This window comes from Alligator mississippiensis, chromosome 3, assembly GCF_030867095.1.
Source record: "Alligator mississippiensis isolate rAllMis1 chromosome 3, rAllMis1, whole genome shotgun sequence".
NCBI classification, from domain to species: Eukaryota; Metazoa; Chordata; order Crocodylia; family Alligatoridae; genus Alligator; species Alligator mississippiensis.
Window position 1 is genome coordinate 238,466,679 of NC_081826.1, and position 26,424 is coordinate 238,493,102.

Sequence of the window (26,424 nt, forward strand, 5' to 3'; positions counted from 1 at the left end):
ATCTGATGGTGTTCAACGCCGATAAATGCAAAGTTCTCCACCTTGGGAAGAAAAACCCACAGAATACTTATAGGCTCGGCAGTGCTATGTTGGCTAGCACTATGGAAGAAAGAGACTTGGGGGTCATCATTGACCACAAGATGAACATGAGCCTGCAGTGCGATGCTGCGGCTAGTAAAGCGAGCAAAACGCTGGCTTGCATCCATAGATGCTTCTCAAGCAAATCCCAAGACGTCATTCTCCCCTTGTACTCAGCCTTGGTGAGGCCGCAGCTGGAGTACTGCATCCAGTTTTGGGCTCCACAATTCAAAAAGGATGTGGAGAAGCTTGAGAGAGTCCAGAGACGAGCCACGCGCATGATCAGAGGTCAGGGAAGCAGACCCTACGATGACAGGCTGAGAGCCCTGGGGCTCTTTAGCCTGGAAAAGCGCAGGCTCAGGGGTGATCTGATGGCCACCTATAAGTTTATCAGGGGTGACCACCAGTATCTGGGGGAACATTTGTTCACCAGAGCGCCCCAAAGGATGACGACTAGGTCAAACGGTCATAAACTACTACAAGACCGTTTCAGGCTGGACATAAGGAAGAATTTCTTTACTGTCCGAGCCCCCAAGGTCTGGAACAGCCTGCCACCGGAGGTGGTTCAAGCGCCTACATTGAACACCTTCAAGAGCAAACTGGATGCTTATCTTGCTGGGATCCTATGACCCCAGCTGACTTCCTGCCCTTTGGGCAGGGGGCTGGACTCGATGATCTTCCGAGGTCCCTTCCAGCCCTAATGTCTATGAAATCTATGAAATTCATCCTCATCTCCAACTTAAATTTCCCCTGCTGCAGCCTCCATTGCTCCTAGTCCTGTCCCCTACAGCAGGGGTTGTCAACCAGGGACACATGTACCCCCAGGGGTATTTGGAAAAGGGCTAGAGGGTATGCACGGGCAGGTGGGGATGGCGCACTACCACTCACCACCCTGCACCGCCACCTCCCAGGAGCAGGGCTGGGGGGGGAAACAGGGGAGGAGAGGGTGAGGACAATAGCTCCCCTCTGTGAGCCACACAGGCGCCGCCTGGCCAGCTAGACACAGCACAGGGGGAGCTTGCACCTGGCCACCGCCACCCACCACCCCGCGCCGCCACCACTGCTGCCACGTGCAAGCCCTACCCCACTCTGTGTCCGGCCGTTGCCACCCCCACTGCCAGAAGTGTACCCAGAAGGGGTACACTCCTTTAAAAAGGTTGAAAACCCCTGCCCTACAGCCACAGAGAAAAGCTCCATCTTTTCACTTGACACTCAAGAACATCAAGCTGTGCCCCTACAGCATGTGAATCAGTAAATATAAGAACAAGTTCAGAGACTATATAACTGAAGTATGAAAGAATGGACAAAGTGAAAAAAAAATGTGTGTCTACTCACAATCCTGTAATATTGTTATTTTTCTTACCTTAGGCTTTTCATCAGGTTTTGGCAATAATGGTTTTCCATCTTTATCCTGAAAATAAAATAATATAAACATTATTAATAGGTTTTTTTATTACTACAAAATTTGGCTTATAATGCTTGCTACCAAGGACAAATTTAGGATGTTTACAATGAGAAAGGTGTCCATAAACATTCAAAAATTCAAAAACAATTACATGAAAACAAGCATTCAAAAGAATGCTGCCACATCACATTTGTTTACAAGCGCTAATAACGTAGATTTCCCAAACATTGTGTTATCTTTCTTGTACTGTGTGGGAGTAGCAAAACATTCCCATTCCCATGCAGAAGGGGCTGGCACCAGAATGAGGCATAAAAATCGTTAAGCCAGAAAGCATTTCAGTAGTATTATTACATAAACTGATATCACACTTCAGCTTTTGCTTACAGAAAACATTCTTATATAGTCTCCAGCACCCAATTTTTACTGAGGGGTCAGGGAGATAATCAGAGAGCCTGTTACCGTTTCCTAAGCCTCAAGGCACAGTTGTACTGACCATAGGTTCAACATACATTGCCTATACCTAAATTGGCTCAGAGAGAAATAGGGTTACTCTACTCTATTAGAGCTGGCGATGATGCCCAGAGAACCATACATCAAACAGAACAGGGCAGAACAGGAGCACAGTGTACTTTTGTCCACACCCGAGTTACTTTCTACAAAAACATCCACCTTTTACCAAATCCTACATCAGAGCTTGATGGAAGAGGTGATGTGGGGATGGGGTATAGCTCTGGTATAGCCAAGAGCTCCCCCAGGCTCGAAGAATTCTCAGTTGACTAAATAGACCTGGTTTCCAAACACTCAGTGACCATGAAGTGGCACAAAGGGGCCAAAACACCACAAAGAATCTGACTAATAGGGCCTATAACAGATTTACAGTGGCATACAGTCAGATCAGTGAAAAACAGGAATTAAATCAGAAGTAATATAGATCCAGTTTTATAGTCCTGGTAGTTGTGAAGAAAAATCTGACTTTTGATTGACATAGGACTGCTTCTCCACATGTAAAAACTGCCCTGTTCAAAATGAAACCTAACAAGGCCAGTTCAAATGTCAACACTGTACTGTACATTAGTCACAACATGCTGGTAAAGTTTTGCAAGAACATTCACCTATCTGCTTGGCAAAAAGATATAAATAATATGGGCAAAAATGAAAAATAAATACTCTCCAGTGGCTTGGCCAGTTATAAAATGGTGCTTTCAGTGCTTCCTCAAAGACAAATCCAAAAGAAATACCACCACTTTCCCAGGCTACACATTCCTCTCCTAAATGCAATCAATAAGATGCCAGGAATCCTTAGGACTATTTTCAGCATGTCCACTGGGAAAAGGAAAGAGACCAGGGATATAAAAAACACCCAAAGGGAGTATGCTAGAAAAAAGATCCACCATTTCCTTTCTCCAGTTTCAGCCCCATCTGCAATAAAACCACAAACAGTCAGACACTTCTAATGTATGCAAAGAAAGGAGAGATGAGAAATTACCAATGCTGGTTTTAATCTGTATTCAGGAGGGATTGTGTCCTCACGTTCTCCAACCTTTTCTTCTTTTTTCTCTTTGGCTTTTGGCTAAAGAAAAGAATATAAATACACATTTACAGAAATTCAAGGAAAAAACAACACCAATATTCTTTTTTTGTAGCAAAGATCACTTAAATTTAAGCTGCTACTTCTACAGGTACACAAGTCAGATAAAGTTATTCTATGCTTTGAGGACCTCACATTTCCAAACCCTCATGACCTTTTTAAGGCAGGCTTTTGTTGTAAGTATGACACTTACATGTGAAATAAATATTGTTTTGAAACTGACAGTGCATATCACAGTGATGCCTTATGCTATGCATTCTGGAGAAATACAGTCCCAGAGAAGTGGGACACAAATATAACTCTAGTACCTCATACACTTAAATGTTTCTAGGAAGCACAGGTCAAAGCCCCCAGATTTCCTAGGGGTTGCCATCAGTCTGGCCACACCAGTAGCCAAAAGAAATAAAAGGTGAACAGGCCTGCATGCCTTGCTAACTGGATCCCTCAAATACACAGTGCCAGCCTTTGCTCCCTTGCCACCTCCAGCACTGGGCAATACATCCCTAGGTTTCCACATGTTCCCAGCTCCTCTGGACATTCACTCTCCCTGACTCCAGACTCCTGTGCCAATCTGCTTTTCTGACATCATCTCAGGCTTTTCAACATCCACTTTAAGTAGCATTCTAGGGCCCCATCTAGATGTTCAGGGACAAGCATGACAGGACCTGATGCACGATCCACACAACTTTGCCTCCTGCCATGCCACTCATTCATAGTAGGAGGCGTGATTGTGGGACCCAGCAGAGTCAATCACACCTTACTGCCATGATCCCAAGCTCCCCCTACGCCGGTTCCTGCTGCTGTGAGCCCTGCAGCTGACAGGGCTTGCAGAGTGGGTAGAGTTCTACACACTGTCCCTACCATAAGCTCCATAGCTGATGAGGCTTGCAGGAGGGGCAGCATTCCCCTGCACTGTCCCTGCTGCAAGCTCCACAGCTGACAAGGCTCACAGCAGTAGCGGTGTTCCCCATGCTGCCGTTGCTGCAAGTCCCACAGCTGAAGAGGCTTGCATTAGGCAGCAATTCCCCATGCTGTCCCCACTGCAAGCCCTGTAGTTGACATGTCTTGCATTGGGGGAAGCATTACCCATGCTGCCCCCCTTCCATGAGCCTCACCAGCTATGGGGCTCGCAGCAGGGGCAGTGTGGGGATGCTGCCAGTGTTATGAGCCTCATCAAATGTGAGGCTGGTAGTGGCTGGTGCACCTCTGTGGCTGGGAGCCCCTCAGTTTATGGAGCTTTCAGCCACAGGGTAGCACCTGGCCACACATTCAATTGATGGTGTAATAAGAACAAGTCACAAAATTATTACACAATTTTTGTGGAATAACTTTGTGGCTTATTGCTTGTTTTATCACACCATTAACTGATTGAATATGTGGCTGGGTCACAAACTTAAGAGGTGATTAACTGGTTAATCACCTCTTAAGTGTAACATGTAAATGAGGCCCTAGACACTTTCACGAGCAACTGACTTTGCATCCCCCTCTGACATTCACTTGCTTTGTATCACTACTGTAAGTAGCGAAGAGATAAAAATCACAAAGCTAATAAAGCAAGAATTAAATATAAATATAAGAAATCTCAGAAAGGCAAGGATTACATACAAATATAGGCCACAAGTTAAACATAACAGTTTAATAAAAGGTACATTGTTGAAAGTAACTAAAGGCACATGGAAAAGACTAAAACTAAGCAGGAAAGCAGGAATTCCATTTACTTCTTAAAAAGGCTCTTACTGATTTTAAACACCGACTAGGATTAGAGACAGAGAGAAAAAGCAGAAGATTTTAAAGTTCAACTGGCAAGATACACACTAGTCATCTCCCCGGCTACTTCGTTACACCTTACACCTTATTTCTGCTCTCCTTATCTGTTTTTATTGTATTTAGATTGTTAAGTTCTTTAGGACATGAACTGCTCTCTTCTTTGGACTGCAGAGCACTTAGGAAAAGGGAACCAGGATTCTCACTGGAATTTTGAGATGTGTCGCAGTAGAAATATAATCATACCTCTGCAACCTCTACAATGGAGCTCAGGTCTTGCTCAGGTTCAGGTTCTGATGCACCAAGGGTATCAGCAAGGGCTTCCAGCGCATCATCACTAATTGCAGCCTGTATTTTAAGAATGTTTATAAATGATATTGTGATTATTCATACAATGACAAACACTTTATCCTACATGCCTCTTCCTCTACACTGCGCATGGGGCTCAAGTGAATAAAAAGCCAGACATTTCTGCTTGGCTAAGCCCAATTTCCTTAATATCAAGAGGTAGCAGGTAATCGGGTCTCTGATTAAACCAGCAGGCCCTAATGAAAATAAATCCTGCCTTAAGGAGAGAGGAGAGCAGAGACCACAACATCACACAGGGCAACATTTGTATTGCATTGTATTAGCACAGTCAGAAGTTACACACTTTCTCTCCAGGTATCGGGAAAAAAAAAGCAGTTTTACAAGTACAAGGAAATGAAATTATATCCTGGTTTTACAAATACCCTACAGAGCTAAGGAAACGAGATAATTTTAGAACCTACTTATGTTAATGTTTTTAAGGATTATAGGAGCCCTGTGGATGCCCTTTAGGAGCAGAATTACTCAACCTATATTTGAGCCCAATTCTGTAATATGAAGACCACCGCCAATCAGGTCCTGAGCACTTGCAATACACATTGGACTAAGTACATATAACATGATTTCAAGTACAGCCAATAAGATTTAGCATCCTGGAAGAGCATAACCATACTAATGTAGATAAAACATCATTTTGATATCATCAGTCAAAGAAGAGATGCCTTTACCTCTCTTGCTTTTGGTTTCTTCTCCTTTGGAGGAGCTGAACTCCTGACTGAACTTGTTGCCTCTGCTTGTACAATTTCTCCTTCTGTTGGCTTCTATATGAAAGACAAAAACACAAACAGTCTGTTACTAGCAAATTTGCAAAAACGAGTAACAAAAAGGTAAAAATATTAAGATTAATTTTAGACCAAAAAAAAAAAAAAAATCCTGTGATGGGAAAAATCAGTACCTCTTTCAGAGTTGTCACCTTCTCCTCAGCAGATGGAACACTGCAAGTAAAGTCAGATGACAGGGCATCTGCAATGTCATCAGCTGTCATTGGTTTCTAAACAGAAATTGCAGCTAAGTTATAGTCATTGAAGTCTGAAGGTCAATGCTCTCAAAAACTCCCAAACCTTATGTACTGTTCAGTAACTGTATGCTTAAATAGCAACATATGCCTAACACACTATTGTTTCATATTGTCTCAAGGCAGCCACAGGAAAAAACAAAACAAAAAAAAGGTTAATCCTACACTTCTCTGTACACCCAACATCAGAAACTTCAGCTTTGGGTTTTCCTGAAACGGTGAACTTCTAGTGGAATCAAAGTACATTCTAAAGATATGGACAAAGTTCAGTGAGTTAAAGGGACTGACACTTAACACATCTCAGCTAGCTGCTCCACCATATTGTTTGTCTGCCTGGCCTCACCTGCAGTAGGCAAAAGCTAAGCTTACCCATTGCAGATAGGAGCATCTGTTCTGAGGTAAGGTCCTACCCCCCTTTTACTCCCTACAATTTGATTGTTTGTCGACATCCTAAGAAATTACCTTAAGCACAAGGATTCAAGCATTCTTTGCTATGGAAGGTAGCAAAGAAATCCCACATGAAACTATCGAGATCTACTTTAATACTGCCAAGCAAAGAATACTATTTGTAGTATTCTCAAAGGTGTGACAATGTAGCCAGGCACTGGGGGCAACCACAATATAGAGGGGAGTGGTGACTTCTGGCTGCTGCCATGCTGCTAACATGATTGTGCAGCTATGATGGCAGGTTCCCCCCCCCCCAGCCTCTTCCACTTTCCCCAAGCTGACAACCTGGGCAGCTGTCCCATTTTCCCTGCCCTAGTTATGCTACTGCTTCCCACTGATTTCAGTGGGAACTGCATAAAGTTAGTACCTTCTGAAATTCAGGTTTTTTGATGCTAGGAAGTTAATACAAATCAAATTATGAGAATGAAGGCTCATTTTCATGTTCTGAGACAAATTTAACCTTACCAGAGATTCTTCCTCTATTTTTGGAGGGATTGCAGCTTTGCCATCTCCTTTACCCTGAAAAAATATATTTTTTATGGTGAATGGAATATATCAACTCACCAAACTGAAAATCACAGCTGCAACCTAGTAATATTATTCATCTTGTTTACCTCCAATAACTTTAAGTACTCTGGAGGGAGACTACCTTCCCGCTTTCCCAGTTCTTCCAAATACTCAGCAGAAAATGGATCCTGCAACAGAAAATGAGTCAATTTTTGCATTAATGCTTACCGAAAAAAATGGAAGTTGCTAACGCAAAATGGTAAGTATATATGAAATCATGAATGCCACATGCCCCTGGAGGCTGGTGGGGCACAGCGAGCTCCCACAGGCAGCAACACTGCTGTTGGTGGTGGGAGTATGGCAGAGGCAAGTGAGGAGCTGCCGCAGGCAGCCTCAGCACTGTCAGCAGCAGGGTGGCGAGTGCTGACCAGTGGTTGGCAACCACCCGCAGACACCGCTGGCAGCATTGACGGCAGCCAGCAGCGATCGTGGACCACCCACAGATGCTAGCGGTGGCAAGGTAAGGAGGAGGTGTTGGTGGTGCCTTTTTGCAGGGGGTGCACTGCCACACTCAGGGGGTGCATGTGCACCTGTGTGCACCCCCTACGCATTGCCAATGTATGAAATGCACTAGTGATCTATCCACTAGTGATGGTGGTGAAACAAGTGAAGGCAGAATACAATAAGTGGTCCATTTACACTAAAGAGTACAGTGTAGTGAAGAGATATTTCAATTACCTTTAAAGAAGCCACTTTGGTACCAGAGACCGTATAGACTGCCAAGGCTAGACTGCTAGTATCTGAGTTAACTCTTTTACTCTTGTACAAGTAAAAATGTAACCAGAAAAATCCCCTTCACCTATCCACAATTTTTTTAATCTACCTCATTAGATGTTTTGATTAAAAATACGCTGTCATTTTAAATTGGTCAGAAAACCAAATACTTGGCAACCAATTCACAGAGCAGCTTTTCTTTCAGTTTGTCGACACTTCACTACTTTTTGCTGCAGCATACTTACACGCAATATTTTCTCACAGCCAAGCATGGTACTAAATTACATGAGTGTCAAATTGTATGTGTTACAGAGAAACATTAAATATTTATGATGTTATGAGATAAAAATGACAACTATTGAGCTCCTACAATAACAAGGAACATATCTTACGGGAAAGTCTATTTTTCACACATGAAATTCAGTACCGTAACTTCTGGACCAGTGTACACTGGGCAGGGGGGTGCATTTTCTTCAGGTCCTCCAAGGGTATCTATTAAGCTATCTAAAGCTGCATCAATGTCAGACTGGAAAAAAAGTAGAGAATCCAACAAGTTAAGATATAGATCTATCCCTGAAGTCACAGCATTACTGTGACATTGTAAAGAAAAAAAACAAAAACAAAAAAAACCCCACACACATCAAAGCAAAGAACAAACCTTAAAATGAACAACCAAGTCTATTTTTTAAGATATTATGCAAGTACAAAAGTATGTAGCCTGTCATCTCCTTCCATGTTTACGAAGGAGTTGACTGAAATTATTAAGAATAGTTTTAGATAACTGTCTTCAGCTAATGTTCAAAGGGAAGCACTGTCATGTTCATGTATGAGCCTGGGATTACACTGTTCATTTTGCAGGCCCAAAGCAATTGTTTGTTGTGTTCTAACACACTACATTTATTTAAAAGTGATTATGAAAAAGTATCATAATTGTGATTAGATGAATATAACGCCTCTGACGGTCTCCCTCGTCTCTCATAATTGGAATCCCAACTGTACAGGAGTGGATGGGCACTTCTCCCCTTGCAACAGCAGGGGGAATCTATGGTAGCAGACACCATCTAAGCCAGGGGCGTCAAAGATGCCATTTGCAGAGCCACATAATCCAGGCTCCAGTGCTGCCTGCGAGTCTGAGTGACCCACAGGCAGCATATGCAAGGTATTAGAGCTGCACAGCGCCCCCACTACAGGGTATCCAAAGGCGGAATCTGCTTCAGTGAGATACCTTAACAAACAGTGCAAAGCTATTTTACCTCCACACTTTCTGATTACCTCCTATTTGATGACTGCAGAATCAACTGAATTTTTATTCCAATAAGCAAGAAGGTAGTTGAGCTTGTTTGATTTTTTTCTTAATCTTTATTCATTTTGTCAGAGGATCAAATAAAACAACGATATAGTGCAGAGACAGTCAGAAAGCTACAAACATAAAGAGACTCAGTATTTCTGTTTACAACTAGGAAAACAATCTAATATGGACACCTACAGTTTGGCAGAGTTGTTGCCAAACTTAAGATTCATGCTCCACCATAAGCCCAAGAAGACAAAGCAATACCTAGGCAGCCAGTAGAGATGGAACGATCATTAGCAATTTGAGATTTTTTTGTTATTAAATGGGGCCATTCATATGAGGAGCTGAATTACTCAACTTGCATCGAGGCCTTCATTAGTCAAAGAAGCTCAACACCTAGAAACAGGGTTGGCAGGCTCCAAAAGGAGACTTATGTTCCCTTTAGTTAAAAAAAACAAAATAATCAATTTGACATAGGATCTTTAAGGAGAGAGATATACATGAGGGTCCAGATCCATCCCAGAAACCAACCCAAAAAATTGCTGTGAATAACTGCAGTTAGTTCAGCAGTAAATAAGTCTTTCCAAAGAAAATGATTTTCAAACTCTTTCAGTTTGAATAAGAAAATAGCAGAATATCAAATAACTGTGCTAATTGGTAGGGACCTACCAAATTTGAGGTGGCAGGGGATCAATTTTGTGGTCAGATTGTGTGGCTGGCCTCCATTTTCACAGTTTATCACAGTGTCCCCCGCCCCCAACCTCTGATTGGTCGAGGGACCTCGTGTCCCCACCACTTGCCGCTGATTGATTGAGGGCTGTCCATCACGTGGCCCTGCCCCACACCACTGATTGCCTGAGAGGGACAGGGCCACATGACAGGCAGCCTTCTTAGCGGTGAGGGGAGGGGGCAGTTGCCATCTCAGCTGCTCCCTTCCCACTAGGGAGCCAGCATTTTATTTTTATTAAGTATTTTTTCATGGATTTCGCAACATTCCCTGATTTTATGGACCATGCCCGCTTTCACAATTTCTGCAAAACCCACGAAATCACGAACTAAATAGGCCCCTACAAGATTGGGAATGAACCCTAGGCAGTTATGAAAACATGCATAACTCTTACATCTACATGCCCCCAAGCAGTGATAGTACAGCAGACTGTTACAACTTGAACCATTCAGGGTTGCATCTGCAGCAATTTAGATCACCTGTCTTGTTGCAGATACTGAACTGTAACACTCTCTTGTTTTGAAGAAGTTAAAAAGGTAGCCTTTGTCCATAGTCAGAGGTTACATTTTAAAATACTTTATTAACATGTAAAAGAATTTAGGAAGGTATTTTTCAAGCTCTCAAAATTTCCTTATCAAAGAGGAGCAAGAAGTCTTTATAAAACTTTGAGAGAAGGAAATAAACTGACCTGTAAGAAGTAGAAAGTTGTTTAGCACTCTACTGTATTTCCCGCTTCTCCTGAGTCATTGTAAATATTTGTTACAAAGATACAAGTACTAACCAATTATTGACAGCAGTCTTAGATTTGGCAGAAGTAAAGAACAGGGGAAGTTTTGTTTTTATATAAGATGATTTGTAGATCACTGTATTGTTACCTACCTTTTCAGATGACACGGTAGTTGCAGCTTCAGCAGTTGGGGCTGCTGGTTTACTTTCTTTACTCTGCAAAAAAAAGGTAAAAATATTGCTGTAAGCCATCATGAAACAATTGGATGTAAACATATAACTGATATGTGTTAAGACTGTAGTTACCAACCTCAGCACTTGGCTTATCTGGAGCAACCAAACCAGCTGCAGCAACGGCACCAACTGCACCTGCAGTTGCAGCAGCTGCCCCACCAGCTAGGGATTTATTTTCAGTTTTATGCTAAGGGTGGGGGGAAACAAAAAAACAAGGAGTGTGTTACTGACATGACTATACAAAATTCGATAGACAAACTACAATAGAGATGTTCTATTCTAGTATATTACTTTTGCCCTTCTTGCCACCTCTGCAAAAGGTAGAACATGATCATATACACATTTCAAGAAAAAGACTATTAATTCAACAAAGGATCATTTGGTGCTGATAGAAGGTGTGCAACTTTATGATACTCCTTTCATACCACTGATATGCTTTGAGCACCAGTTATCTACTACAAGTGTTGGCAACCTACACTCCAGCTCCAGCTGTATTCAGGAGTGGATAGGCACTTCCCCCCTTGCCACAGCAGGGGGAAATCTATGGTAGCAGACACCATCTAAGCCAGGGGTGTCAAAGATGCCGTTTGCAGAGCCACATCATCCAGCCCCCAGTGCTGCCTGCGAGCCTGAGTGACCCACAGGCAGCATGCAAGGTATGCTGGATGTCTCCGCACACAGCACCAGCTCTTGCTCACATCCTGGACTAATGGAGTTGCCATGTGCAGCACAACCCTGAGGCAGCAGCAGACTCAGGGCCATGCAGCATTGTTCTACAACGGTGGTGGTGTCAGGGCTTCAAGCTGTGCACCACAGTCCTGGACTGGCTAGAACAGGACTCGGCTGCATGTGGCACCCACTCCAGCCACTCCTGGACCCAAGCTAGATCCAGAATGTAGGACTGGTCTGGGGCCCAACCGAACCTGCAAATGAGTCCCAAGCTTCTCATACAGCCTGTGAGGCTGAATGAGTTTGACAGTCCTCACCTAAGCACTCTTCTGTCTGAGAGACAAGCATTACTGCACTTCTGTCAACTGCTTGCATTCTTCTCTGTCACATCAGACCAGTTGACAGTGCTCCAAAATCTGCTTGAAATACTCTCAAAAGAAGGGAACCAGGTTTCAATTATGGCAGTGCTTCTGAGTCAAACAGAGCAAAGAGTGCATCTCTGGTTGACACTAACCTTCCTTGTCTGCTCATGCATTTCAAGGCAAGTGAACAAAATGTTGTTGACTGGCTTGAGTTCAAACAATACACAGCTTGTGGAGGAGTGGAAGCACTGCTAGCTTCAGCAGGTCTACAACTGCCACATGTTCGTAGTCTGGTTTACCTTAAGAAACAGCCAGAACATTACAAAACTAAAAGCAGCCTGAAGTTGGCCATGGGGAATATCATTATCAATGAGCACATACCCCTGGGTACAGTTTCCAGTAGGATCTCTTCAGTACTGAAAACAGTAGCATAATTAGGGGGGTGGAGGTGACTGGGGCACAAGCCCCAGGCACAAATTCAGAGGAAACACTAGCATGACAGTCCCCATAAAGCCTAGGTCACTGCTGCAGCCCATGTTGGGGGAGCTTGAATGGAGGCAGCAGTAGCCCATGGTAAAGAGGTAAGTGCTCCCCTCCTCCCCATCTGTGTGCTGCTACAAGCACCAACATTTTAAGTTATATCTCTGTTGATAATTATATATTAATTTTCTCATCAGCTCTTTCAAAGAGGTCATGAAAGGCAAAGTTCAAAGCCCCATGAAGTCCTAAATCGTAAAACTGTCAATAAGCAGAGTGGAATATAATGGTTGCACAAAAAGACTGCGACACATTGTCAAATGGCAGTCACAGGATTTCCCTGTATTGGGAACTTTGGGAAATGAACTCTCTTGTTTGTACAGAACCAATTTCAACAGAGTCCTAGTCCATGACAGGGGCTGCTATCTCCTGCAATAATAAAAACAACAACAAAGGGACTCTCTTTTCTGTTTTACCTTGGATTCTTCTATTGATGTGGCTTGTGCTGGCTGATTAGTTGGACCCGTGGCAGCTCTTCCCATAGTAGTTTGCTTGGACCCTGTTGCCACAGAAGATTTGCCTGGGCTTTTTGCCTGTACAAATGTAAATGTGCTGTTACTATATACAACAGATTTTATTTCAGTATCACCATTTTAATTAAGCATAGTTACATATGTGTATATATATGCACAAGCAGAATAAAATGTCAATAACTTACCCCACCAGATTCCTTTTGCTTTTCCTTGGTTGGGTGTTTAGTTTGAGAGTCATCTGGCTATCAAAATTAAAATAGCACAATATATACATATTAGAAAAAAATTGCCAATCAGTAAACAGTGGTATCAATAATTTAGTTTAATAAATATACATGATATTTTTCTTCTCTACTCCACAATTTAAGAAACAGTAACATAGAATAATAATAATTAGTTCTAATATTTTCAGAAGATCTGTGTAGTCAGGACTGCATAAACAAATAAAAATACAATTCCTGGCTCTAGTAGAGTATACATTTTAAAGGCACAGTCCTGTGAACACTTCTTTGCATAGAGATTACTACACTACAAAGGGAAAAGCAAAGACTTAAAATAATCTAAAAGAAGCTTTAAAATGATGGGGCCTGTTAAGAACTTGTCAAAACATTTCAATTTAGTTATTTATGGACTTTTTATTATCTGTCCATTTCTTAGTTTTCTTTGATGCTGACAATTTCTCTTTTAGATTATATTTTCAAGGTCACTTGCAATTTGTACTCAGTTTGGCTGAGGATGGTTTGGCTATAGCCGGAGACCACATGTGGAGGAAGAGTATAGTTAGGGTTTACAGCAATGTTCTTCATGCCACTGAATTATAGCATAGTTTCTAAGGAAAGATCCTTGAAGAACTTTGGGTTGTTATATTGTTTGAATTTTTTTTCTTGACTAGTCCTCAGCAGGTTTTTTCCTTCTCTTTTAGGAGAGAGAAAGAAAAGATTAATTTTAAAACCCCTGAAACTTACTCTGCAAATGGGGAGCCTACGCCCTTTCTAGGAAAAACATACATGAGAGTAAGTAGTAGACAGGAAAAGCACAGATCTTTCTCCCTGTGATTCTGATGTAGCCAGAAAGCAAACCAGACTCTTCAACACATTTGATAACTACCTCCTGAAAAATGAATGATGTTTTTCCCCATTCATTCTCCTCACATATGCTCCAAAAGCAGCACACTAGATACAGTGTTGCATCCTATTTAGAAATCTAAATTAGGGGTGAGAGTGTTCAGACTGGCTGCTTCCCAGAGATGACCTACTTTCACTCTCAACATGCAGAGAAACAGTTCCTACCCCATTTGTATTAGCTTGTTGCCTTCAGTACAATGCAAGTAGTTGTTAGCACCTGGTCCACTAGTGGCCAACGAGTTTACCCTATCGTCCTGGGATCCTGTGACCCCAGCTGACTTCCTGCCCTTTGGGCAGGGGGCTGGACTCAATGATCTTCCGAGGTCCCTTCCAGCCCTAATGTCTATGAAATCTATGAAATCATTTCAAATTTCTTCAGAGAAAAAGGTACAAGGATTCACCATAGGTGAATAAGTAGTAGTTTACCTTTGCTGACTGTGGTATTTTCTCAGGGTCCATTTTTGCTGTTTGTGCAGGCTAAGATAAAATCATAAAAATATGTGTGTAAGGAAAGAACAGAAATTATCTGGAATACCACTAAAAGTAACTCACCCCCCACTTCTTGGATCATATTTTAAAACCTACTACACTCTGGATTTTCCATTCAGGTCAAAGCTGATCCAGAAACATGGTTTCTGAGATACTGTCATTAACTGTCACATATATATTACATTCACACCAATGAATCATACGAATCATACAACCCTGATGTTATACAAACACATACTTTGCATCAATCAAATCAATTAATTATCAAAGCAGGTAATCCTAATTTTTTTGGTTCTCTGATCCAGGGAGATTAGGTGTGATTGTATGGCTGTGGAAGTGAGAATTTTTTCCAACATTACTGAATGATCAATTAAACATAAGATGCATTTTAGCTGATGGTTGGGACAATGAGTGTTACAGAAGTGAGAGTACAAAAAAACAATTGTTTTAATGATTGATCTCCAAAGTATAGTAGGTACATCAGGAAGACTGCAGTGTGAATAAGCATATGAAAAAAGAAAGCCTGGAATTGAAGATTATTAGCTCAAACCTTGGGGCCCTAGTGGTAAGTGGTTAAAACATGCTGACGGTGTGACTGCAAATAACTGCAGAGAGACACACAGTGAATCACATTTCACCTTGGTTTTGTTTCTTTTCCTGCCATGAGACTGCTGTCCGCTGGTCTGCTTATAGCTTGCAGTAGCCTAGTGTTAAAGTACAAACTCATTTTTTTAATACATACCTCCAAGGAAAGGTTAGCAAAGAAAGGGCTTTTGTGAAAAAGGAAATTGTATTTTACTAACATTTTTTTCTCAATTAAAACAACTTAGCAGAAATTACAAAAGACGAGGGACAAGAAAATTAAGGCCACATCACAAGCATCTCCTCTTCCTAAGCATTTATGTTGGTACAAAGTAACTTTAGATACCTTTGGGATTATGGTACTTCAGACATAAATGACAGCCTGCAGAGAAATTTAATATATTTTAATTGATATTCATGAAGGCTGATGACAGATGTGGGGGAAAAAACCCCAGTGCTTTACTGGAAGAGGAATTGCGTCAATTTGACCCAGCTCCCCAGCATCTGTATAGCTCATGCACATCAGCGGGGCTTTTTGGCCCTTTTATGTAATAGCCAACTGAATTACTGATTGAATCAGTTTTTAAATAAAAGCACCAAAAGGCCTGCTGAAGTGCCTGAGTTATACAGACTCCAGGCAAGCCAGGTTAAACTGATATGATTCCTCTTCTGGGCATGTGCAGCGTTTGGTGTTGGGGCATGCTAAACTGAAAGTAAAGCCCTGTTTTGTTTTTTGTTTTGGGGTGGGGGGAGGGGAGAGGGTGGGCCATGTCTGTAAGCAGCGTACATTTACACTTTCAGCTGATTTTAAGTTTCCTGAATGTCCCATATATGTAAAGCCTTGAGAAAAATAAATACTAGATAGTCTTTCATTTTGCAAACCCAACCTGAGCTCTGAACTCCACTCAGATTTCTTCAGCAAGTAACAGTGGACCAAAGGTGTAATGGTTTGAATAGTATAGGTCTGCAGCACAATTAGTTATTATATTTGGCTGTTAATCAAGATGTTGGTTGTTTGAGTCCACCCAAGGATGGAGGTTTTGGAGGCTGGCTAAGCACTGGACAAGGATAATCCAGGAATGGTTTTCCTCTATTAATGCAGGGTGCTGGATCACATAACACTTGAAGTACCTTCCAACCCTACGATTCACAATGGACCCCTCAACACAACTTCCAAGTACATTCTATAAACAGACAATTCCCTTTTCTATACCTTTCTATTTCTCCTAGCAGCACAACAACCACGCACCCAGCTCCCTCCAGCCAAGGCCATGACACTTCAATGAGGCAACCAACCACGTTCACACGATGACTTGGATTCCCACTTAAAAACAACAGACCTTTATTGCTGCTTCAACTGCAGTGGCTCCCACTTATTTCAGAGGATCCTTGAATAAAGCAAAGCCAGGAACATTTTGGGGACAAGGGTTCACATTCTGCCTTGAAGGCAAAGAAAGAACTAAAAAGGATCTTTATTGGTAGGCAGCAAGAGAAGAGGAGATACAAGAGGAGGAGAACTAGGAAATAGGTCCCTGAGGCACTGAGGGAATAGAAGAGAGAAAGAATGAGGTGATTCACTGGGGACTGGAGGCCAGAAGAAGATGGCTTCCCAGAATATGCCATGATCCTCAGCAACACTATTTCTTACCCAAGCAAAAGTCTTCTCAATAGCCAGTGATCCCCGTTAAACGATACTTATAGGAGTACAGCAGAACCTCTTTACTGTTTGCTCAATGGAAGAACAGCACATTTCAGGGGACCTACTGCTCAGAGCTATCAATAATTATATGGCTTAGATATATGTCTGTGGTTCTGTTTTTCTTGCAGACTTGATTTCTGTAGTCTGATTAGAAAGGAAATTTAGCAACCTCTTCTTGGTGTAATTTTGGATCTATATATAGAAAAATGACTACATCTTTTTATAGATGCCCATTTGACTGTCATCATGTAGAGAACAGCATAAGAACATGTTAGGAATGAGTTAATCTGTCATCCTCAGGAAGCACATATCTGAAACTGGAGACGAACAAACAACAAATCCCTGTTTCTAAATGAGTACTGATGACCATGCATGGTTTAAATAATTGTCTAGTTTATTGCTAGGTGGGTAGTTTTATGGATGTGTGGTCAGGTTAACATTTATAAATTAGATTTATTGGTCCCTATTTCAGCTGAATCAGAAATCTACTTGTTGATTTTAAATAATAATAATAATAATACTTAATATCACCAAGGGTGGGTGGTACAAAAGGAAATTAAGGCAGAGTTGTTTTTATTAAGAAATATACTGATACTCAGGTAAAAGTTGGATATTTTCAAGTTCTATAGATTATAAATATTAGGTATAATTCATTATTTGTAGAGTTTTAGGGAATATAGTATCATACGTATTTTCACTAGTTTGCATTACTTTTGGAATAATTTCAGAACAAACCTGAGCTACAATCACATATAGCAAAGATTGCTATTTTGGGGAATGCTCATAAAGCTGATTTTTTTTGCAATGCTAATTACAGTGTAAACTGGCTGATGATACTACAAGTCATCTTGGAAGTGTCATGGCCATAACTAAACATACCCGTTTTTGATTCACAAGTATGTAGTGTTGGCAAGATTCTCATCTTGTCTAACCCACATCATTTCCTGTCTTATCTGATTCTGTGAGCTGCCAGAATACTGAAAAACATATAAGGAGGAGTAGAAGATTTCTGTCCATTTCAATATACTGCTCCCAAGTAGGAGTGCAACAACCAAGGCAGAGGGGAAGAACAGCATCTTTCTTATATTTATCATCTATGATAGTAACCAAAAGCCCAAATTAGGCATAAGACCCCTTTGTGCTAGGTGTAGTATAAAATTAAAATGTCATTACCACTGATATGAGAAGCTTACAAACTTGAGACAGGACAGAACAAGTGTAAAGGACAACAGGAAGGTATGACAGTAGACTAATGACAACATGCTAAGGTCATTACCCTAGGCTGAAACTATGCATGCAAATTAAGTTCTACATGTTATTGTTTTCTGAATCAGGACCTATGAACATATCTCAGAGATTCTGAATAAGTTATACTTGAATGCAAGTCAGTAGCAGTGTGTGAAGTAAGACTCAGATCTTCTGACTTAATCTCATGCCTTCTAAACCAGTGCTTGAGTTGCAAAAATTAATATACTTAGGACTTCATACCTTTACTTCAGATGGCTTTGCAGTGGATGCTTTTGATACATCTGCAGAAGAGGGCTGTGTCTAGGGGAAAAAAAAGATAAGTGCTTAAAAACAAATTTCATTTTTAGTTAATATGTTAAACAAGTACTAATACAGTTTTTTATTATGCAACTAAATAGCCTTATTAGAATGCAAGCTTAAGAGTCAGTTGAGAATGGAAGATTAATGAAAATCAGATCTATTGCTATTATGATCTTCTGGCATGGACATATCTACTCTTTATCTCTGTGAACAGACAGGACCTCTAAAGGTATGCTTCATAAGTAGACTCTTGTCCGAAGTATGCAGAAAGTAAATTTATTGTTGAGCCCTGAAATGTGTAAAAAGCTTCTCTCTGATACTGAAACATAGAAATACCCACTTAAAAACAGGATTCTTAAACATGTTTGTGTGCAAGCACATCAAAAAGTATCATTTTGGATTTATTCAGTTACCAAATCAAAATGTGTAATAATGAACTAGTAATTATATAAGCAATAAGGCAAAAGGAATCATCATGACTATGTAGTTGAAACCTCTGTATAAGACAGCCCACATAATTTCACCAAACAGTTTCTGTAACAATCTCACATCTTGAAGCTGAACTAGAGCAAGCTGCTTAGAAAGACACTGCGTATAAAATATCAAGTGATGCAGAATATATCCAACTCTTTGTTCCAATGATTAATTACAACCTCACAGTTAAAATCTGTGCCTGAATTCCATTCTAGATTTATCTAGCTTCATCATTCAGGACTGGCCTTAATATTCCAGTAGGAATCTCAATACTATGTACAGAGGTAGGACCACTTTCCCATTCCTGTTTCATATTCCTCTGCTTGCACAGCCAAGAATCATAGAAAATTAGGGCTAGAAGGGACCTCAGGAGGTCATTTAGTCCAACCCCCTGCACAAAGCAGGACCATCCCCAACTACATTGTCCCAGCCAAAGCTTTGCATAGCTGGGTTTTGAAGACCTCCAAGGATGGAGATACCACCACCTCTTTGGGTAACCTGTTCCAGTGTTTTACTACCCTTCCAGTGAGAAAATGTTAACTTGTATCTAACCTAAACTTCCCTTGCTGCAACTTGGGACCATTGCTCCTTCTTCTGTCATCCGCCATCACTAAGAATAGCCTAGCTCCATCCTCTTTGGAAACCCCCTTCAGGTAGTTGAAGACTGCTATTAAATCCCCTCTCTGTCTTTTCTTCTCCAGACTAAATAAGTCCAGTTCCCTCATCCTCTCCTTGTAAGTCACATGTCCTACCCCTCTAACCATTTTCGTTGCCCTCTGTGGGACTCCCTCCAATTTGTCCACATCCATTTTTTATTTTTTTTTTTGGGGGGGGGGGGGGGGCAGGAGGGCAAAACTTGGCACAGTACTCCAGATGTGGTCTCACCAGTGCTGAACAGAAAAGAATAATCATTAAATCACCTTCCTTGATCTGCTGGCATTACATTAGAAGTCTTACAGCACCATACTATTCATCTGGTCATCTAGTATGACCCCTTATCCAGTGGTGCCCAACGGTGCACTCACCTGACCCCACACGCCCACATCCAACTGCACACCCACCCACCTCCACATACCTACATCTGGCCACATGTCCACCAGACCCCACATACCCACATCTGGTTTGAAAGCAGCCCTGAGCACTGGCCCAACCCTGCTCTAGTGCTATCTTGCACACACAGGCACATTATCTGGCCAGTAGGGCTCTCCACAGGTCTGGAAATTTGGCAGGAAGAGAGCAACAATTAACACTGCCACCACTCCCCTGCTGCCAAGTATCCAGACCCATGGGGAACTCCATGGGCCAAATGATATGGCTCTGCGGGCCAGGTCTGGCATTACTTTAAAATGCATTTCATTCAAATAAATCCAGTTTCAATACCAATTCCCTCACATAAGGCAACCTGCCTTTGTAATATATGAACGGTTTTCCACTTTCAAGAAGGAAGAATAAAGTGTTAGGTCAGTCAACCATGAATGTGACACATTATGTTTTTCCAAAATTCCATAGAACTAGATTCACAGATTGTTAGGGGCTGGAAGGGACCTTGCAGATCATCGGGTCCAGCCCGCCCACCCCGCTCTAGGCAGCATTAAATCGAGCTAAATGATATTAACAACATGTAATCTACTTGATTTTTTAAAATATGAGTTACCAAGCATTACAGCAATCATATCTCCAGCTAATCTCTTATGGCTTTAAACTTATATAGTCTATGTTTATACCCCTCTTGGCTACAAGAAAGATCCACATGGGAGAGGAATAACAATACAAGAGAAATAATTAAACTACATGTACATAAAAGTGTCATCACAATGTACAAACTGAAGAAAATGAATAGTTACAAGGCTCTCAGTTATTACTTGTAAAAACTGTTGCAAATATGCATCTCTAGCAAAAGTCTAACTGTTAAGTTGATACTTAAGGTCCACATAGGGCTAGGTTGCACAGGTAACAGATGCAGAAAGCTTGTGTTCCACTCTTTTGCTCATATCCCTGACACGCTGGAAAAAGGTTTACTTTCTTCAAATATATTTTTTTTTTGTGGAAAAGAAAATACAAAAACCCCTCACTGATTATAGGAGCTGTTCTGCATAATTAATGTAAGCAAATCCATTTTGCCTTCAGACTTGTGGTACCTCGCGTACCTTGCTGCTCTGTCTCCCTGCCAGACTCCAGCCCAGGACTTCTGATGAACCTACAAAGTCCAGAACTGTCCTGGCCAAATTGGGACCTATGGTCACCCTACTGAAAGGCATAATGTAGGGCAGAGTGCTTGGAAGGTCATGGCTTCTGTTCCCCAGAGCTCAGGGTCCTCAAATGCCCGAGCCTACCCTTGGTACAGGCCTCAAGAAGAGGTGGAGACCTGCATTATCACCTATATGCCATCACAATCTGGTTCTATATCTTCAAGGTGAAGAGAGCAGATAATAAATAAAAATGTAGGGCTTTTATGCTACTGTGCTGCTTATAAAACAACTTGAATGTTTACAAAAAGACCATTTTTTATTTTTCTTTTTACTGTTTTTAGCCAATAACATGCAGTTATTAAAAAATGGTATTCTCTGTTCACCACAATTTGAGTACAGAACAGATGAAGTTTTGTCCTCTGATGCAACAAGCAAATGCATGACAGATTAGGAGATAAATATTAAAGCGTTGCCTAGTAACCAGCACAACAGTGAACTGACACATAGCTTAAAAAGAAGCTGGAGAGATTTGTACACGTTTAGAAACACACCCTGTTAACCAGTATCAAACAGGCCATACCAAAAAGGTTAAATGTTCAAACACAAAGCAAGAATGGATGAAGCCTCAACATGACTTCAAGAACTCATGGGTGGAGAAACTTACGCAGTTGGAGGAACAAGAGTATTAGCCAGCTGAGTTCACTAGCAGACAAAGGCAGGGAAGCAGGTTTTTCTTGTGGTGTTATCCAAGAGAAAGAGGAACTCACAGCAGTTGAAAAATAGTGCTTCAACAACACTGCTATTAACTTCTCCTTGCACCCCATGAGGTTGCTGTCCAGGCAAGAGTTTTGGCTCTGGACGTCTCCACTCATGTCCAAGTCTTAACTTGCTGGAAATGTGGCCAGGAACAAAAAAGGACAATATAGTATGTTGCAGAATCCCTCAGGAAACAGGTATGAGAGTTGCAGGAAGAGGTGGTTTGGCTGTGAAACATCCAAGAACAAGACTTCAGTATCAACAGGATGACAAGAGAGACCTTCAAAGCAGAAAAGGCTAGCCAGGCTAAGAGGACTGGAACAGCACTACAGGAGGAAGAAAGTTTCTTCACAGGAAAATGAATGACTGCTAGCTGTATTGTGCAGCAGAGTGCTCTCCCCACATAAGTAATTTTAACCATCAAACTCAAGAAGTGCTATATAATCCTGGGACCAAGAGAAGGTAAGTAGACCTAAAACAGCAAGGGGAACACAAGTTCAAGACCAGAAGGCTCAAAGACACCAGCCTACAACACGGGACAGATGAAAGTTGATGGTTGTTGTTAGAGACCCCCTTCTGAGGGACACTGAGATATCCACCTGATGGCCTGGTCCATCACCCCAGGTGTGCTGTCTGCCTGAGCCCAAAATCTGAGATACGAGAGAGAGCTTGGAAAGGCTCATTTGGCCCTGACCACTACTACCCCATGTTACTTATCCACTTGGACACTAATGATGGTACCATGGTCCTGAATGGTCATTTGGATACTAGAGATGAACACATGGGTTGCAGAGATGGTATTCAGAAAGCCAAAATCTTCTTGTCAAGCAGACACTTTTTCAAGAAGGACTTCTAAGAAGAAGAGGTGATGTGCAAGTGATGAAGAAAGGAACAGCATCCTAGAAAAATGACTCACCAAGTTACTGATTTACCAGATTATAGCCATTTGACTAAGGGAGTAAAGGAATAGGAGAATTACAAAATGGCCCTAGGAGAGACAAGATGGAAAAACTGTGCCATGGTGAACCTCTCAACTATCTAAACAGGAAGTGGTGATAAACAGGAAGAATTTGAGGGAGGATTAGTATGTGACCTAACTACAACTTAAATCAAACTTATTGGAGATTTGATGCAACAATAGGACTGGACCAGTGATATGGAAATATACAGTTTGTTCAAGGACAGCAGAGAAAAAAGGGAGGAAGTATTGCATGAGCATATGAGCTTGCTCTGAAGTTAATGGAAGCTGTGAAGGGCAAGCTTGTTGAATCTTTGAAGGAAGGGAAGGAAAAAGGAGAAGCAATATTAGGAGTCTATTGTAAAGCACCTAGTCAGGGGAAGGATATGAATGAGATTATTTTTTAATCAAGTAAAGAAACATCCAAATAGCAACACCTAGTAGTATAAGAGGGTTTTATTTACCTGTATTGGAAAAGCAATATGGCAGGACACAGACAGCCCAGCAAGTCCTGGGAACATGTTGGGAACTCTCTCTTAGTTCTGGCAAATGGAAAAATTTTCCACGTGTGGCAATTTTAGATTAGATTTTATTCTAATAAAAGGAACACTAGTTGAGAATGTAAAGGTAGAATGCAATTTAGGTGAAAGAGTTTATGAAATGCTAGTGTTCACTATTCTAAGAAAAAGAAGGACAACAGTGGCATAAGGGTCAGGTACTTAATAGAAGACTTCAGTAACTCAGGGAACCAGTAGGTAGGATTCCTTGGAAACAGTCTGAGAGAGAGAAGACTGCAGAAGAGTTGCCAGTTACAGAGACTACAATAAATAATTGATGACAAACTATCCTGACGTAGAGGGAAGACCAATAGTGCAGGAAGAGATCAAAATGGCTGTATAAAGTACTTTTCAATTATTTGAAAATGAAAAAAGAAATTGTATAAGTAAAAACAATCACGAAGAACAAAGGATGAGTATAAAACAGTGGTTTTCAACCCTCAGCCTATGGGCCACATGCAGCCCAATCATGCTGCTGAGGCCCATGTGATATCCTGTTAAAAAAAAAAAAGAAAAAGTAAAAGATTGCCACCCCCAGTTTGTTAATCAGGTAGAAAAATGTGATAAATGGTGGGTTTCCCCTTGCAGGCTGACAGAGTTCCAGGCTGCAAGGGGCTGCGGGGAGCAGGAGGTAGGCGATTGGAGACAGGAGGTGCCATGTGCATGTGCGCATGCATACATGCACGTGGCAGCCAGGCAACATGGAAAGCAGCTCCCTCCAGATAAGTCTATGTTGGGGGGGGGAAGGAGGTGGCTGACTGAGGCCCCCGCAGTGAGACACAGGGAATAGAATAGAGCAAAGCAGAGCAGGGCTGGGGCTGCTGCCCAGCCAAGGTGGTGCATGGGGGGTGGGAAATGTGCAGCCGCAGGGCCCAGCCGGGGAGCGGGACAGAACCACAGATGGTTCATCTGCAGGGCAGCAGGGAGACTGGCTCCCTGCCGCTGTGCACACTCCTGGGGAGGGAGAGGCATATGGAGGCACGTGCCCTCCTGATTTGTGCACGGGATGGATGTGAGCTGCCTGCTGTGGGCTCAAGGCTCCCTGCCCTACTGCCCTCCTGCAGGGGCCTCCACAGCAGAGTGGGGCAGGGAGGCTTGGTGATACTGCGGGAAGCCCCATGCTGGCTGCGCCACCATAGTGAGGTGCACCCTGCCCACCTGGCAGCAGTGGGGAGCACAACTCCGTGCTGCCGCTACTGCTGAGAAGGAAGGGGGTGCCTTGCCATGGGACTCCTGGCAACGGCAATGAGCCTCTCTGCCCACCAGTGTCGGGTCCTGACTACTGGGCTGAGGAAGCCATGAGGGAGAGGGCAGCAAGGGCGGGGAGCCCCAAGCCCACAGCAGGCAGCCCACATCCACCCCCCGCCCCCCAGCGGGCTCTGCTCCAACTGTGCCACCCATAGGGGAGTGGGGGATGCAGGGCTCCATGCCCTGCTCCAGCTTCAGCAGCTGCCGCCTCTCATGGGTGGCAGCCAGGGCTTGGGCACTGCAGATCCTGGCCCCATAGCCCTGGTAGCTGGAGGGCCCCTCAGCTGTGGGGTGCAGCACACATAACACATTGCAAGGTGCAGATGTGGCCCACTATGACAAATAGGTTCAGAACCACTGGTATAAATCAATAGAACAAGCAATGAAATGTTAAGAAGAAATTAGACAGGCTAAGGCAAACAATGAGTTACGACTAGGATGGGACACGAACACAAAAGAAGTGTTATTTAAATACGTTAGAAATTAAAAAGGAAAACAAAATGCATACAGATTAGGATGTGCGAAATGGGCCATATTCAATTTTGATTTGGCTCGAATCGGGGGACAGTGAATTGATTCATTGATTTGGATCACTGCCCTAATTCAATTCAGCCAAACCTGAATCTGAAGATTTGATGCCGATTCAGAGAATCAGTGATTCGGCCATAGACACGGCTTTAAATGTTTTTTCTACATACCTCGAGGTACCAGGCACAGCTCATGAATGCTGAGATGGTGGGGGCGGATACAGCGTCCCACAGGAGTGCTGGGGACATCCCTGTGCTCCTGTGGGACGCTGTATCCGCCCCACCATCTCAGCATTCACGAGCCGCCCAGTACCTTGAGATATGTAGACAAAACATTTAAAGCCGTGTCTGTCTGAATCATTGAATCTCTCCAAATCGATTTGTAGAGATTAAAGGGTCTCCTGATTTGATTTGGATTTGCAGATTCAGCTGCCGAATCGGGTCAAATCTCCGCCAAATTGACTCAGCAACTGAAGCTTTGCACAGCCCTAATACAGATCCCTTATTTAACAATGTAAAACAGGGCAAGCAAATTGGCTCAGACACTCACTCACTAGAACCACTTATCCTAGGTGCAGTGCCACTTGAATGAGGCTATATTTTTGGTTCAGGTGGGAAAAATAAAAAAGCACACATAGCATGTTTTGACCTGGCACAGTAAATAAAAGGTACAAGAGTTGTCCTGCATGGCCTCAGCTATGGTACTTAATCTCTATATTATATCAGTTACAATGTAGTCAGTATCTGATTTAGTATTTTGTATTTCAAAAGATATGTGCAAAATTTTCCATTTGATTCTGTGGTGGAGCAGGTGTTAAGGCATGCACAGTTGACAGCCCAGAGGTCACAAGTTTGAGGCCATAACAGGGCCATGCTGTGAGTGCTTCTGTTAAATTCCAATAAATCTGCAAATTCTGCTAAATACCTTGTCAAACAAGGACACAAAATAGCAAAGGGAAGTTTGCTGAATCAGGGCCCTATTGAACAAATTCCTCTAAACACACTGGGCAACTTTACATATGCTCTGGGGGGGGAGGGGGCGTTTTTAATGGGAGCAGATCTTGGGAACCACTTCAATTAAAACACCCGCAGCATCCTGGGCTTCAAAATGTCAGCAGGGGCATTTTAACTAAAGCTATTTCAATGCACTTTAGTTAAAGCACCCCCATTGCCATTTTGAAATGTGGGGATGGTTGAATAGGATTAGAATGCTCCAGCAGACTCTATTAATCATTTTAATTAGAACGTGTTGGAGTAGGCGTCCGGCACATGTATAGGTGCCCATTAGGTTTTGAAACCTCATGTACTTC

General features: G+C 42.3%; 1 protein-coding gene across 8 annotated transcripts in view; it reads right to left on the minus strand.

The window, feature by feature from the left end:
• Positions 1-26,424, minus strand: part of CAST (calpastatin) — an 83,805-nt gene that overhangs the window by 18,291 nt on the left and 39,090 nt on the right. For 5 of the 8 annotated variants that reach the window (XM_059724998.1, XM_059724999.1, XM_059725001.1 and 2 more), the window contains 15 exons: positions 18,346-18,405; positions 15,215-15,280; positions 14,514-14,564; positions 13,149-13,205; positions 12,907-13,023; positions 10,999-11,109; positions 10,842-10,904; positions 8,372-8,470; positions 7,278-7,358; positions 7,129-7,182; positions 6,097-6,192; positions 5,870-5,962; positions 5,082-5,183; positions 2,970-3,053; positions 1,442-1,489 (listed from right to left, as the gene is read on the minus strand). In XM_059724998.1, coding sequence (XP_059580981.1) covers positions 1,442-1,489; positions 2,970-3,053; positions 5,082-5,183; positions 5,870-5,962; positions 6,097-6,192; positions 7,129-7,182; positions 7,278-7,358; positions 8,372-8,470; positions 10,842-10,904; positions 10,999-11,109; positions 12,907-13,023; positions 13,149-13,205; positions 14,514-14,564; positions 15,215-15,280; positions 18,346-18,405 — 1,182 coding nt within the window. The remainder of the gene's footprint in view (positions 1-1,441; positions 1,490-2,969; positions 3,054-5,081; positions 5,184-5,869; positions 5,963-6,096; positions 6,193-7,128; positions 7,183-7,277; positions 7,359-8,371; positions 8,471-10,841; positions 10,905-10,998; positions 11,110-12,906; positions 13,024-13,148; positions 13,206-14,513; positions 14,565-15,214; positions 15,281-18,345; positions 18,406-26,424) is intronic. The other 3 variants (XM_059725003.1, XM_059725005.1, XM_059725006.1) reach the window with 1 other exon arrangement.